The sequence below is a fragment of the Kluyveromyces marxianus genome, chromosome 4, assembly GCF_001417885.1.
Source record: "Kluyveromyces marxianus DMKU3-1042 DNA, complete genome, chromosome 4".
Taxonomy (NCBI): Eukaryota; Fungi; Ascomycota; class Saccharomycetes; order Saccharomycetales; family Saccharomycetaceae; genus Kluyveromyces; species Kluyveromyces marxianus.
Window position 1 is genome coordinate 1,201,400 of NC_036028.1, and position 15,119 is coordinate 1,216,518.

At 41.4% G+C, this 15,119-nt stretch overlaps 7 protein-coding genes across 7 annotated transcripts; 5 read left to right on the top strand and 2 right to left on the bottom strand.

Moving 5' to 3' along the window:
• Positions 1-108: 108 nt before the first annotated feature.
• MTR2 (Mtr2p) lies at positions 109-636 on the top strand (the record flags this gene model as incomplete). The annotated part of the gene is made up of 1 exon (XM_022819850.1): positions 109-636. One exon carries the CDS (start codon positions 109-111, stop codon positions 634-636), a length of 528 nt encoding a protein of 175 aa, XP_022676375.1.
• A 1,976-nt stretch (positions 637-2,612) lies between these two features.
• Positions 2,613-4,670, top strand: FAT3 (Fat3p; the record flags this gene model as incomplete). The annotated part of the gene is made up of 1 exon (XM_022819852.1): positions 2,613-4,670. One exon carries the CDS (start codon positions 2,613-2,615, stop codon positions 4,668-4,670), a length of 2,058 nt encoding a protein of 685 aa, XP_022676376.1.
• Positions 4,671-5,191: 521 nt separating this feature from the next.
• Positions 5,192-6,004, bottom strand: PUN1 (Pun1p; the record flags this gene model as incomplete). Its single annotated transcript, XM_022819853.1, has 1 exon — positions 5,192-6,004. One exon carries the CDS (start codon positions 6,002-6,004, stop codon positions 5,192-5,194), a length of 813 nt encoding a protein of 270 aa, XP_022676377.1.
• Positions 6,005-7,496: 1,492 nt separating this feature from the next.
• Positions 7,497-9,950, top strand: PXA2 (ATP-binding cassette long-chain fatty acid transporter PXA2; the record flags this gene model as incomplete). Its single annotated transcript, XM_022819854.1, has 1 exon — positions 7,497-9,950. One exon carries the CDS (start codon positions 7,497-7,499, stop codon positions 9,948-9,950), a length of 2,454 nt encoding a protein of 817 aa, XP_022676378.1.
• Positions 9,951-10,221: 271 nt separating this feature from the next.
• VPS36 (ESCRT-II subunit protein VPS36) lies at positions 10,222-11,805 on the top strand (the record flags this gene model as incomplete). Its single annotated transcript, XM_022819855.1, has 1 exon — positions 10,222-11,805. The coding sequence occupies one exon, from the start codon at positions 10,222-10,224 to the stop codon at positions 11,803-11,805; it is 1,584 nt and encodes a 527-aa protein (XP_022676379.1).
• A 103-nt stretch (positions 11,806-11,908) lies between these two features.
• HYM1 (Hym1p) lies at positions 11,909-13,003 on the bottom strand (the record flags this gene model as incomplete). The annotated part of the gene is made up of 1 exon (XM_022819856.1): positions 11,909-13,003. One exon carries the CDS (start codon positions 13,001-13,003, stop codon positions 11,909-11,911), a length of 1,095 nt encoding a protein of 364 aa, XP_022676380.1.
• Positions 13,004-13,591: 588 nt separating this feature from the next.
• On the top strand, positions 13,592-14,758 carry NPY1 (NAD(+) diphosphatase; the record flags this gene model as incomplete). Its single annotated transcript, XM_022819857.1, has 1 exon — positions 13,592-14,758. The coding sequence occupies one exon, from the start codon at positions 13,592-13,594 to the stop codon at positions 14,756-14,758; it is 1,167 nt and encodes a 388-aa protein (XP_022676381.1).
• Positions 14,759-15,119: the final 361 nt, after the last annotated feature.

Consider the following 15,119-nt stretch of genomic DNA (forward strand, 5'->3'; position numbering starts at 1 on the left):
GATAGCAAGAAGCCAAGTAATCCTACGCGTGCCCCGCTTTTTTTATTCGCTTGTTTTTATTTACTCTGTGGTACTAGCAGACCTTTTAATATCTAAAAAGTTCACAAGATGAATCACCAATCGCAAATCGTGGAAACATTTGTGAAGAAAGTTCTTGCACACTTGGATGAACCGGATCCAGCCAAGCTCCAGCAGTTTCTACAATTGTTCAATCCTCAGCAATGTAAGATAATATTCAATTCGCAGCCATTCGGACAGGCTGTGCAGTTTTTACAAGCATGGCAGACCCAGGTCGTTCTCACTCAGCATTTAGTTACCGCAGTTGATTTCCACGTAATACCTGGCACCGGGACGTTGGTCTGCAACGTCAATTGCAAAGTGAGATTTGACGAGAGCGGCAAAGATAAAAGTGGTCAGGATAGCACAATCCCAGACGCACAAGGCTCAACGGCTCGTCCCGGCTCAGGCAGTGTTAATTCGGCCACCAGGGCAAGGCCGATATGGGGAACCTACTACGGAGTGTCATTACAGCTAGTGCTAGAAGACCGCATGTTCAACAACGACATGAACGGTGTGATATCCAGTATGAACTACACTATTGTGTTCAAGCCTTCGGATTCCTTAATGAACATATAATAGATGATATATAGAGAGAGGTTCATACATACATACATGGCCAAAAATGTATTAGCATTCGTACTCGAATATATTTCACGTGATCGTATCGATCCAAGTCCATCGGAGAAACCACCGACCCGAACAAAAGAAACAAACCCAACCAAGTCCACCAAAAGCCAGGCTAGACTAGTCCAGGCCAGACCAGTAAGGGTACTTGGTATCGGTATTTGGAACAGCAGATCTCGCACTGATCTGTACTGTAGGTCCACTCTCTCGAGAGATTGTCGTGTCCAACTTGTCTTCAGAAGAGAAGAAAAAAAGAAAGAGAAGAGGAAAGAAAGAAAGAAAAAAAAAAAAACACCCTCCCAATCTGCCAAACGAAAAATTGTTGGGAAATCGTGCGGCTCTAGCAACGGTACAAAACAATTATCAAAAAGAAACAACCTCACGCATGCACACACAAACCATTTACCGCCACAGATCTGGAAACTTTGTTACCCTATCGCCAGACCTCCGGTCCAAACTGAAGTCCCTACTTTACACTCTACACTGGACACTGCCCTAGCACGAAGCTGAGAAACTACTCCAACGCCCGCGCATATTAGAGCAAAAACCCCTACTACTAGTGTCAGTACCAGATCCCATTGGAAACGCACCAGGCCAAATCACTGGTCGTAATTCCAAAGCGGCTTACAGCGCAATTTCCCGCCGCTATATTGCAACACTTCTCTGCACTGTCAAAGCCGCTAACATCCGCTGCTTTCCTTCCCATTGTCTGCCACGCCATCTTCTGAGACGCTTTGGAGAGGAGCTCCCATCTCATCTCTTTCTTTATTTTGTTTTTCACACTGTGCCTGCATATCTACCAGAGGAGGAGAGAATCCAACAAAAAAATGGAGTAAACACCACAAGACCCAAAAGTGGTCCTAAGACTGACGAGAGAGTACAACAGGGCCAAGTTAAGGAGGAGGCGGGCGAAAGCAATCTAAAACTGACCACACCAATGGTGTGGTCAGGTTACCTTTGCTTTCCCTACCAGTCCATCTACTGTATGGTGTCTTAAGTCTCGTATAGCTCTGACAAGGGAAAGTCTCCCTCTAATACTCTCTTTTGTAATGGCGGTTATTCGAAAAACCCAACAAAATACCAACAAAACACCAGACTGGGTAATTGGGTTGTAATAGTAATACCTGTGTTCGTCACATTATCTCAACTCGACCCAACTCAAATCAGCTACAGTAGTAAGTCAAAAGGAAAACACAACCCAAAACAAAAAACAAAACAAAAAAAAAAAAAGCACATCACATCGCATACAATGCGTTCGTCAGGATGAGAAAACATTGTAGAAGAGTGCGTAGAGAAATCGTAGAACAACAATACATGTAGAACTGTGTGTAGAACATTTGCATCACATCACGGCTTTCTTCTGCCCTCTGTGGATTGGGGACGGCCTGTGATGATATACTATAGAACGGAATTGGAAAAACAAGAGGAAAAATAAGTGCGCGCACACAACTAGATGAGGCTGTACCACAGCGCTCTGTTTCTACAGCCTAGTTTAGTTAGTGTACGCTCATCGCTATTTGAAACGGAGATTCTTTTTTTTTTTTTTTCCTTCATTTCTTCTTCGATCAACCTGTGTGCGGTTCCAAAGTGAAGAAGAGTGAGTGAAGTACTGATAGTTCATTGCCCATTTCATAACACAGAGTTATGCTAAGTGTCATTTCTCGGCGTTTTCTCGTAGAGTGGGTGATGATGATGCAAGGATTTCTCAAGCAAACTCCAACGAAAGTGGCATTTGGACATTAGAGGGGAAGTTCTTCCTTTCTTGGTATAAATAACAGGGTCCCATCGATCTGTTTTTCCGTGCGATGTGGTTGAGTAGTTGTATGTGCGAATTTATTTGACGTGAATTAGCAAGTAGGTAGGTTCTTTTGTTTCTTGGCTGTTTAGACTGAGAATACAACCAACGGCACTTTCCAACTTTACAAAGAATGATCCTTCCATCGAAGTTGAGCTTGGCGCTATGTACGCTATTCACTTTAGCCACTCTAATATTGATTGTGGTGTCTACCAGCGGTTCCACCTCGAACTACAACCCACTTAATAAGATCTACATCGGTGAAGTTGACATTTCTCACATCAGAGTTGATAAATTGTTGCCTAAGGCTTCGCCTATGGTGGCTGTTCTGGCCGCTGCCATGAAAGCGCCAAACGCTTCCTATGCACAAATTTTTGCTGCTTTGAAGGCCATCTCTACCACTGAAGCCTTGGACCCTCTAATGGGTGTTTTAACTCCATCCAACAACGTTTCTGAGACCCTAGACGCATTGACTGTTTTGGCACCAGCTGCCATCAACGGCACTAACTCTTCTACTGCTGAATTGAACGCCATCTACAACTTGGTTGCCGACTCTAAGGACACCAACACAACTTTGAAGAGTCTCTCTTCTTTCGTTGCTCTGGCTTCTGACTTGCAAAAGCAAAATGCTACCGTTGTTATGCAAATGCAACAACAATTACAACAAGCGTTTGGTTTGTTGGAAGGCTCTAAAAACGTGTCCGCTACCGTAGCTTCTTTGTCCTCATTGAACTCCATGAAACAAGAAGAAAAGCAACAATTGACTCCAGTCTTTGCCTTGTTCGCTGACTCTCGTAACTTGAACGGTACTTTGTCTGCTGTCTCTACTTTCATGACTACTGCTGTCTCTGGTGAACAAGCACAACAATTGTTTGGTGCTTTGTCCAAGTCTGACAACGTTCCTCAAACTTTGCAACAACTGCAACAAGCAGCTTCTAACGAAGAAAAGGTTATCATTGGTGCTTTGGCTACTTTGTTGAACTCTTCATCAGACGCTACCAAGGACTTGACCATCTTGCAATCCCTATTGCAAAACAATGTCACCTCTTCTCAGTCTGCTAAGGAAGCTTTCTCTGATCTAACAACTTTGATTGCTTCTTCCAACGACACTGCTACCACCTTGACCACTGTTGCTGCAATGGCTAACACTACCAGCGAAACTACCACAAAGTCTTTGACTATCTTGGAAGAAATGTTAAACGCCTCCAAGAACCAAACAAATGTTATGTTAACCATCGGCGGTTTGCAATCAACCCTTTCCAAGAGTGACGCATCTAAACAAAAACAAGTTGAAGCCTTGTTTGCTCTATTGAATTCCTCTAGTAACCCAACTGAAACATTCAAGGCATTGAACGAATTGACTGCTATCGCTCAATCTAAGCCAGCTGTGTTCACTCCAATTTTGGATTTGCTAAGGGAAGCTACTGCCTCAAACCAAGTTATTACCCTGGCTGATATCAACGAAATCATGCCTGACATTATTTCCAACTTGAACATTGCTTCTCACTTCAGATTGGGTATCTTCACATACTGCCGTGTCAACAATGACAAGAAGGTCTTGTCCTGTACTAGTCCTAAGGCCGTTCAAGGTTTGGACATGAAGCAAATCTTGTACGATGAATTGGAACATTCTGATTTCAGACCATACTTGCAAGCTCTAAACATCCACAGAGAAGACTTAGTTTTGGTTGGTAAATTGCCAGATAAGGAACACCAATACAAACCAGCTATCAGAGCTATCTTGGCCCTAAACTTGTTGGCCATCATCCTATCCTTCTTCCTCTTGATCTCCATCGTTTTGACCTTCTTCAACAAATTGACTGGCAGAGTTAGCAGATGGGTCCCATCTGGTCTTGCCCTCTTTGTCGTCATCTTCTCTTTGCTAGGTGCCATCATTTCTGTCGTTGTTACTGAAATCATTAAGGAAGGTACTGCTAAGGATCATTACAACGTTGTTCACAAGGGCGGTAGCAGCTACTACGGTATGGTCTGGACTGCTTTCGTCTTGTCATTGATCACAGCAGTTCTATTGTTGTTGTCAAGATCTCCAAGAAGAGACCAAAACACCTTGGGTCAAGTTGAAGAAGAGACCTCTTCTTCTGTTGTACCATCGGACAAATTGGAAAGTGAAACCTCTCCAGAAAAGAAGCAAACTGACATCGAACGTGACGTTGTTGCTGAAGACGAGTAATTTGCCATTTAGCGGAGTGCAAATAATAATGTGATGTTCTTACCTGATTTATCTCTCGTTTAAATCTCAAACCTGATTTTTTTTCAATACTGATTTCCTTATTACCTTTGGAATCAGGGGAAAACTTTTCTTCTGCTAACGCTTGAACCTTCGAAGATCTAAAAAAAAAGGCAAAGTTTCTGGCGGTATGAGTATATATTGCCATATCATATACCCAAAGTTTGCGATGCGCCTTTTTTTTCTTCTTAGTGCAGCTTCAGCGCTTTAAATAGTATCAGTAATAGTAATAACAATAACGATGATAGTAATAATAATTAATAAACTTAAAACTAATATTTGAGATGTAGTACACAAATACTTGAACGGAACGAATGGAATGAATATGAAAAAATGGTATCTCTCTGGATCTGAACTTCGGGGGAATGGGGGTAAAAATAGAAAGCATATAGGCAACGTATGTTGAATTGGGAAACGAATGACTTTGGCGTGATGATAATATGTCTTTTTTTTTTTTTAAGTTATCAATACTTTTCTTCCACGATTGGCGCTGTAGGCAATTGGCGCATGAGGAACGGCCTGTTGTTATTTTGCCTTGTGAAGATCCAGAATACGAAGTTGGCAAGACAACCCACAACGCTGGCCCACAACAATGCGTAAAAGTTTCTCCCAAGGGTCAGTTTAATTCCGTACTCTTTATAGTTATCTTTCAAGATATTCTTGATAAGGACGTATGTACCTGTGCTCGTGCCGGCAGATATTCCCATAGATAGGAAACTCAACAAGGCCAACACTCTACCAACGAGGTTTATGAAGGGACGATGCACCAGCCACCGTATGACATTGACTATTACGGCTAATCCCATCAACGCTATTCCGATGACTAGTGTGACGGCCATACACCTCATCAGCGAGTTATACAAATCCATGTCGTCTTTTAGGTCCTTTGGAATCGCCATCTGAATGATACTCCCAACCAACTGTGTTACCTCGTTGTTATCGAAATTGTCTTCCAACAAACGTTGCAAATTAAAATCCCTGATACCTGCGGGCTTGGTGCATTGGTATATCTTCTTCTCCGAATTAGCCATGCAGTAAGACCATATGCCCAAATTGAAGTACGATGGAACGTCCAAGTTATCTAGCGATGGAATCCCCGACTTTGGAATGTCTATATTAAGCAATGTAGAAAAGTTGATATTCGAAATGTCAAGCTGCGCCGCATAGATCCGATTCAGCGGTGAGTCGTTAGTGGTCGATCCAAAACATACGAGAATAGCAAGTATGAAGGAAAAAAGCGTTATGAAAAAGCTGCCAAACAACGTTAAGACATTCATTTTTTCGTTGGCAGCGGCGTAGTGTATTGTATAGATGATTCAAGTCTTTTTCTCACTACAATCACTAGATGAGATAAGTCCTTTGATACTAAACGCCTTAATAGAAAGAAAAAAAAACCCAAATGGCCTTCCAAACAGCTACCTTATATACATATATATACCTAACATTCGCCACACCCTATTTGAACCTTGAACCGGTATGTACGCTCTTACTCACATACCTCTTGCGTTTGCTGGCGAATGTAATATCTGTTAGGCTATCCTATGGTTACTGCTAATAATAAAAAAAATAACGCCAAGCATTGAAATATCTCTTCTCAAAACTTTACTGACCTACGCATATTCTAATAGATCACAATTGTTCGTTTCCGGAAATAAACTGTCCCGTCAGAAGAAAAAAAAAGCTTCCATACTGTCAAGATGATCCCACTGTTGCCGGGCGCTTTGCCTGGTATGGTAGCTGTACCAACGGTCATTATCTTCATAATATACCAGAGTCTAAGCCATACGGATATAATTAGCAACAACCCATTTGGTAGCATATGTGCAGTATAGCTAGTTAGCTAGTTATCACAATTGCTCCTTTGCGATATATGCCCTCAGGGTCCATCCACGGATGCATATACCTCTGATCAGGTCTGCGCCTCGTTCCGCATTTACCTGCTTGCTTTTTTTCTCCTCCTTTGATTTCTAGGCTTACTGGGTTGAAGGGGAACTGCCTCGTTGCCTCGTTGCCTCGAAAGGGTATACATAGTGAATAGTGGTTATTGTGATCATGTGACCTGTGCCAGGCTGCGTACTTGGCGTAGCCGGGCTCAATTAAAGCCTTGTCATATTTTGGGAGAGTCTATTTTAAGCAGACAGGTATGCATGCAGCCGTGCACACGCGTTCGCTCTGGCATATCTGTCTATCTGAGTAACATAGGGGGTGGAGGAAAGGTCTAGCGAGAGAGAGAGAGCGGTTTGTTTATGGTCACGTGAACTGGTGGAGAGAGTCATCTCGCGAGCTTAGATAATAGAGGTATTTTGCCGGTGACTTTCCTTTATTGTGCTTTGAGAAATGTAATGGGTGTTGGAAACAGGAGCGAAACAAAAAAGGGAAACACTACAAGACAGCCCGCTCGTTTGGTGTCATGAGGGATGTTCCCCGCCTTTTCCTGTGTTTGTTCTCCACATTCATTTCTTAATTTCAATGGATGATATAATATATGATAATGTTTGGAGAGAAAAGTAAAAAGTCCGAAAGCACAATTCAGCTTGTAAAAGAGTAAGGCATGGTTAGTGACGTTTCTTCTACCACTAGGGCTCAGATTTGGGGAGAGCTGTCACAAAACGTACGCAAGCAATGGCATTGGCAATATTTATATAGAATGCTTGAAACCAGTATGTACCACATCGCCTAGTATATCTTATATGCCTGGAGTTTAGTGAGGTTTGGAAAGCTGTAAGGCACAGGGCGCTAGAGAGCTAGAGAGCCAGACAAGTGTTACATATGGAATTCTACAAAAGACAAAGGCTTAGGATTCTTAAAGGATCCTACTTGGTGTTGTTAGTGATAACAGTGAAAAGTCTTGCAACGGGCAAAGACAAGAGCAATAGAGGAGAAAAGAAGGATGTTAATGGACGAACGGGTCAGCAGGAGCGGAAAGTCAGAAAATATAAGATTGCTCCCCGGCTCTCGCATATGTCTTTGAACCAGCTTTCGACTAGAGGCGTCACAGAAGTAGATAGTGTGCCGAGTTCGAGTTCTGGCGACGATGACAGTTCCTCTGATGATGGAAATTGCACTTTAGATAATGATGCAAATGGCATCACGCACCGTAGAACGCATGTTAATGAATCCAAGTTTAAGAAGCAGCAGCGGCGGCGCCTTGGTGAAAAAAAGAATTTCTTGGTCAAACTCATTCTCACAGACAAGAAATGCTTGCTCATCTTTCTCATTCAAACAGTGTTGTTAGTAATAAGAACTGTTCTCTCTTTGAAGGTAGCCAAGCTAGATGGTGTATTGGTGTCTAAATTAGTTAAGTCGGAATATTCCAATTTTGTCAAGGTGCTTTTGGGCCAGTGGATGACTTTAGGCATACCCGCTAGTATCGTCAATTCTTTGTTGCGATATATGACTAGAATAAGCGCAATTGCAATAAACAGAAAAGTTTCTGAGGCTCTTTTGGATAAATATATGTCTTCCCATCAAATATTCTACGCTATTAATAACCAACCTTCATCACAAGTAGCGGGTTTATCCAGTGGTAGTCTAGATAACGTAATTTCTTCCACCTCTACTTCAGAAGGTAAAAACGCCGATGATAATGATCTGTCGGATTCTCCAGTTCAGTACTTGACGAGAGACGTTGGAGCAATGTCTTACAACAGTTCTGTTTTACTAAATCAGCTATTGAAACCATCGTTGGACTTAATTCTATGCTCATTCACACTTCTATCGAACGCTAACAGCACGTTCATGGGCGAAGGGACGTTGGCTTTAGGGATTGTTGTACATTTGAGTAACATAGGGCTAAAGTTAATACAACCAAATTTCACCAAGATGCAAATGAAGAAAACTCAGCTAGAAGGGCTATTTAGATCTTTGCATTCTAAGATTCACTCAAATTGCGAGGAAATTGCGTTGTTAAAGGGCCAAAAGACAGAACTTTGGAACTTAGATTACGCCTTTTACCGCCTATACACATATATGTCGCATGAAATTAGATCAAGAGCGTTGTATGATTTTGCAACTACTTTTATCATCAAATATATATGGGGAGCAGCTGGCTTGTTGTTGTGCTCAATTCCAATATTTTTGCAGGATACTATAACAAAGGACAAGACCGCTGAGTTCATTACAAATAGAAGATTATTACTCACTGCATCTTCTTCTATTGGAAGATTTGTTCAATTAAGAAGAAATATACAGCAATTGCAAGGGGTTTCTCTAAGATTGAACAAGTTCAATGATGAGTTGGACGAAATTATTAGTGCACCGCAGCTTAGGGAAGATGCGGTTCCTATAGAGTACAATGAAAATGTAATTGAGTTTCAAAATGTGCCATTGGTAACTCCAACCGGACAGGTATTGGTATCTGAATTATCTTTCAAATTGGAGAGGTTTAATCATATGCTCATCATAGGTCCAAATGGATGCGGAAAATCATCCTTATTTAGATTATTAGGTGGTCTATGGCCAATCAGCAAATCTTTGAATCCTGACCATGAAACAAAGCTTATTATGCCTCCTAGAAAGGGTACTCTGAATGAAAGTACCATATATTACCTACCTCAAAAGCCGTATATGAGTAGCCAAGGTACCCTCCGCGAGCAACTAATATATCCCGATACTATGGACGAGTATATGGAAAGGTTCGATGGATCCATTGAAGTTGGCGATCAACTCTTACTTGACATATTGCAGGTACTTGATTTAAATGACATGATCAATGAGAACCTATCAATAGTCATGGCACGGGATAATAAGAAAGAATGTACATTTAAAGATGCCTTGGAATTGGTACGTCCATGGTCCGCAGAGTTGACAATGGGTATCCAACAAAGGCTTGCAATGGCCCGCATGTACTATCATAAGCCAATTTTTGCAGTTCTAGATGAGTGTACTAGTGCTGTGTCACCGGAAATGGAACAAAAGATGTACCGACATGCTCAGGATTTGGGAATAACTTTGATATCAGTGTGTCATAGAACGACGTTATGGCATTTCCATACGCATCTCCTAAGCTTTGACGGCAAAGGTAACTATAAGTTTGGAAAATTTGACCCGGAACAAAGACTTAAAGATGAAGAGAAATTGATGGAACTAAATAAACTTCTCGATCAAGAAGTTCCAATTATGCAAAAACGTTTGAAAGAACTAACTATTGCGAGAAGCTCTAACCTATTAAAGAATTCTCAATCGAATTTGAATTTGTCTACCCCAGCACCCGTAAAGGCGTGAATTAATTACTGAATCCCGCCCGTTCGAAAATAAAGACATATTAGGACCAAGTAGACGTGTATAAATGTTGATGATTCTGTCATGTGTATGTCATTTTTATATCTTAAATATATACAAACGAGAGCTTTTTCCATGAAAATTAAAGATCGATAATTCATCCAGTGGAAAGGAAAAAGACAAGAAGTGTGTTTCAAATCAAGATATGCAAAAGGAGAAAACCCAATGGCAACAAGAGCTGATTGTGGGCCTACGGCTGAATTTGGCTTAAATTATGAGTCCTGGTTTCAGTTATTGGCACCCTGTTGAGATTGCAGGCTCAGGACAACCACTTTTAAGGGAGAATGAAAGGGATATATACGTTGAGCAATGTGTGGGACTATATCATGGAAAATCCAAGATTTTGAACAAGCAAAAGGGACGGTTGTACCTCACATCGCAAAGGATTATCTATGTTGATGAATTGGATGCTAAGAAAGAATCAGTGTGTATTGAGAACTATGATATTGAGAATATAGAATACAGTTCTAAGTTCTTAAAAAGGTCAGCGAAGATCATCCTGTTTTTCAAGGACACACCCTATAGCGAAGACTTGGGAAATGAAGGTGGAACGCAACAGTCAAGTACATCGGTGACTGAATGGCTTTGTCCTATATGTACGTCGAAAAATACCTATAACGGCACCTTGGACTCGACTCAAAGCACATTACCTGCATGTCAAACCTGTGGTGTTCCGGCCGACAAAGATATGGCTAAAGATTCGATAACTGTTAAAGCGGAGGAAATATCAAAAGGTTCTGGTAAACTTGAAAATACATGTCCAGTCTGTACTTTTATCAATCATCCACAGTTACGGAGCTGTGAGATGTGTGGAGCTAGATTGAAGCAACTTGATAGAATAACCGCTAAGAATACGTATAACAGTAAAGATAATAAGTATGGTGATGGTGTTAGGATAGTACTTGAAGAAAAATCATCAGCAACTGAGGCACAAAAGCAGTTTGGGCAACTGAGTTTTAGGAAAACTGATGGGACAGTTTTTTATGAGGCTCTTGCAAAACAATTACAGATCATAGCACGGAACGAGTCCCAACATTTATTCAATCAAAACGTAGTTGCGATCAATGGAGTGCCTAAAGACCCTGTTATTGACCCTGATTTAGTTTTGTTGAATAACGATATGAGCTTAATTGGTATAACCGCATTAGAAAAGAATAAGGAACATCAATTATTGAAGAACAATATCGTTATGTCAAATGCATTAAGTGATTTGAACAACTTGATGGCGTTGGCCGAAGAAATTGAAAAAATGTATCAAGAAGGAAGCAATGAAAAGAAGAACAACTCTCCCATACTATTTGTTGATAGAGAGAAATATTTAAACAAAGAGGTATTTCTAGAAGAAATTGCTAGAGAAATATATGGCTTTGTTGAATCAGAACTTAGAGGAGACAATGGTATAATTGTCACCCTAGTTGATCTTTATGCATTATATAACAAATCTGTGAGGATTGGAACAGGATTAATTTCGCCGGATGAAATGAGACAGGCATGCGAGAAATTCAAATCATTGGGATTAAATGACCTTAACCTCATAAAAATTAACGGACGAGTTCTCTGCCTCGCATTCCAAGACTCTTTCGATCACATTCGTACCAAAATTTCACAGATAGCCGCTATGAAACCGGGAGTAGACATTTTACAAATAACGACGGAGCTCAACGAATATGAGAAAAATAGCTGGTCTATGGGTGTAATATCTGAAGTTTTGCAATACTGCGTCACGGAAGGTGACTTGGTTATTGATGAACAGATATCAGGCACTAACTACTATTTCAATACTTATTGGAAGACTTGAACATACTGAATTAAATGATTGGAAAATGACTTAATGAATGCAGCTTGTATACATATGTATATATATTCTAAGTTATTATAGTTAATTCTTTTTATTTTCTATTCTATAAAACCATATTCTTCTGCGGAGAGGTTCCGAGTGTATATTCACCGCTGGCAGGAACGATTCTGGGTAGAGCTTCAATTTGTTCCACAATGAACTCTTTTTCGTCTAAGAACGTTGAGTCTTTGTTGTCCGTACCAAACTGTTCCAAAAAGTTCAGTAGCTTGTCTCTATTTTTAACCAATACGTCAAGCACGGGTTTTGACTTTCGAGGGTTTGCCACGACAACCTTAAAGATATTGAACGATTCCAATTGTAGGTTTTTCGATCTGTCGCTCAAAAGAATCATGACCAACTTAACGTTATCCGAGTTATTAATATATGTTGTCATCAAGTTTTTGTTCACCCGATTGAAGATAAGAGTTCCTAACAATTTCACACTTTGTCTCTTAGTAACGTAGTTCCCATGGGCCATTAGCTTATTTATTCTATCGATAAATTGGTTCATATTGTCCTCGTTGCTGAAAAACTCTACTGATACGAGTTTTGGATGCGTTGTGAAAAGCTCAGTGAGAACTTGTAAACTGCTAGAACTGATCTCGAAGGACCCTAACCTTGTGAAATCAAAGAATTTCCATATTTGTTGGTCTCTTATGATGAGTCGACAAAGCTGTTCTTGCTTTATAGTTTCCAAAATCATTCCTGAAGCTGTAAGGAATATATCAGACCCTCCCGGCCTGGTAATGCAAACTTCAGAGGTCTTGAGTAACATTGACACAAATTTCGGTTTCGTTAACAAATAATCAACGGTAGGAAACTTGTTATCCTTTGAGCGACTCAAACAAATGCAATATATCATAGCTACATCCTTTCTCGCCTCAAAGTCAAGGTTGGGGAACGAGTGCAATAGAGTGAAAAAGAGATCAGACTGATAGATCCAATAGTAGAGCTCATCTAGAGCTTCTTGTGTAGGAACAGGGTCCGTCTCTTTCAAAAGGAAGTGCTTTGTCCCAGCAATATACTTACCACATTCATCTTGTGCCTTTTTTCTTAGGTCACTGCCGGCACTCGCCGACTCTAACTTGTCCAACTGTTCGTTCAAGTGTTTCACATAGTCACTCGGAGTCTTGGGACTCTTCTTCCACCAAAATGCCATCTCAGACTCTCTATATCTTACGCTGAAACGTCAAACCCTTTTGAATTCACAGATGCACAGCCTCCAGACCGTGTAATACCGAGCTTCCTGGTTTATTTCTCTCTTTGTTTCTGTTGCTAAGTGTAGTTTGTAGCTAATGTATGTGGAGAGTGCTCGACATGATTTTTGTACAAAAAGTACTACTGGAGATTTAGTCAACTGTCGATCAACGCTAGAGAAGTGGAATGGCAACCGATGGAGGGAGGAAATAGGGAAAGCCAAAATAGCATGGTGCTACCGATACCAGGATGGCTTGATAGTAGCGGTGTTTAGTTAAATGACTGATTATTTTCTCAAATGGTGCCCATCTCTGGACTGCATGTTTCAAGTTTTGTAAATCCTATCTAAACAGCTTGTATATACATATATATATATGTGTATGTGTGATTGCAGTACTAAGCAAGGAACAGCCTTTCAATGGTATAACATCAGTTTTAATGGGTATACCGGAACTTTGTGCAGAGTTTAGCTTTCCCCAGAATAAGTGGATGCTTTTACCTTTCCACGATGGAATAGAACAAAGTCCGAATCTGAAGAAATTTTGGAGATATGGGACTTATGGTATTGGTATCAAACACAACCAAATGGACACATAAGGGTTCTTGCTTGTGGTCCACTGTAAGGCATCCTCCTCGATCCAATATGATACCGTTGCAGTACTCTAGTAGGCTGTTGAAGCGGTACTCGTTTTTGAAACGAGACCCCACGTTTATCTATGAAGCTGTAAACTCTGAGCGTGCGCAGTTCTTGCCCTACCACGACTTTTACCCATTCTGCTCTTCACGGGATAGAAGCAAGCTCTGGAAGCTTCACAGGTCTATACCATCGAACGGAGCCATGCTAAAACCCTTCATTCAGTCGCACAAGCCCGGAGAATTGGTATTCATGGGTTTAATCCCACCTACAAAAGGTGAATCGTCATCTCAAGGCCCAAGCTTCACTTACAAGAAGTACAAGGGAGACCCGCTCTTCGCCATTGACATTACAAGACACGAATACATGCTGCCTCAAGCAGATGGAAAAGACTCGGTGATCAAATGCCAGGATTTCAGGCACTTTAACGATTTGACCGTGGATGAGTCGTCCCTGCTATCGCTAGGCAAAATGATGTTGCACTGGCTCTATACGCACAAATACTGTTCGATGTGTGGATACAAAAACGACGTAATAGCGTGTGGCTCGCAGTTGAAGTGCACGAACCACGAATGTGAGTCCAACGGCAGAATCACAAACGTGTCCTTCCCAAGAACAGACCCCGTTGTCATTGTCGGCATAACAAATCAAACCCGCGATGCCGTCCTACTATGCAAACACAAGGCTCCAAGTGCGCGTGATCCGAAAAGAAACATGTACGCCTGCGTCAGCGGCTTCATGGACCCAAGTGAGACCATAGAGAGCGCTGTCCTGCGCGAGGTGTTCGAAGAAACAGGTTTAGACGTACTAAACGTCGAATACGTCACTACACAACCTTGGCCCTTCACCAATAACATCATGATCGGCTGTCTGGCTACAGTTGATGACAAGCAGCCCGTTGATCTGGGCCATGATGAGGAATTGGTCGATGCCAGCTGGTTTCCCACCAGTCAGGTCAAGCAGATGCTCAATTCCGACATGGACTCTTACGGATTGTTGAGAGACCCTGTCTCGGGAATTGGTCTGCCAAACGACAAAACAATCGCCAATCGACTCATTAAAGCGGTGTGCCAAGTCCGGTAAAACAGCAACTGGCCAGGTGTCCCCTCTACTCTCGAGCAACGCATACCACTCCCGGGCTTGGCATGTGCACCGCCGCACATCACGTGCATAAAAACGTGGCCCCCCTATGCTTAAGTCATTTCGGCAATCACATTCATTGCTCGGAATTCGAGGCTCCCTTTATAAATAACACGCGCGCATAGCGGGAAAGCTCGCTATTTCGTTTCTTAGTTGTACTATATAAAGAGGAATCGGAATTTATTGGTCAGTGCTAATCAGAAATTGATATAAGTATTGATTAGGTAGAGGTAGGTAATCCTAGTGCATTATCAGTATTCTTACACTACATTGCTGAGAGATAGAGAGAGAGTTGGGTTTGTAT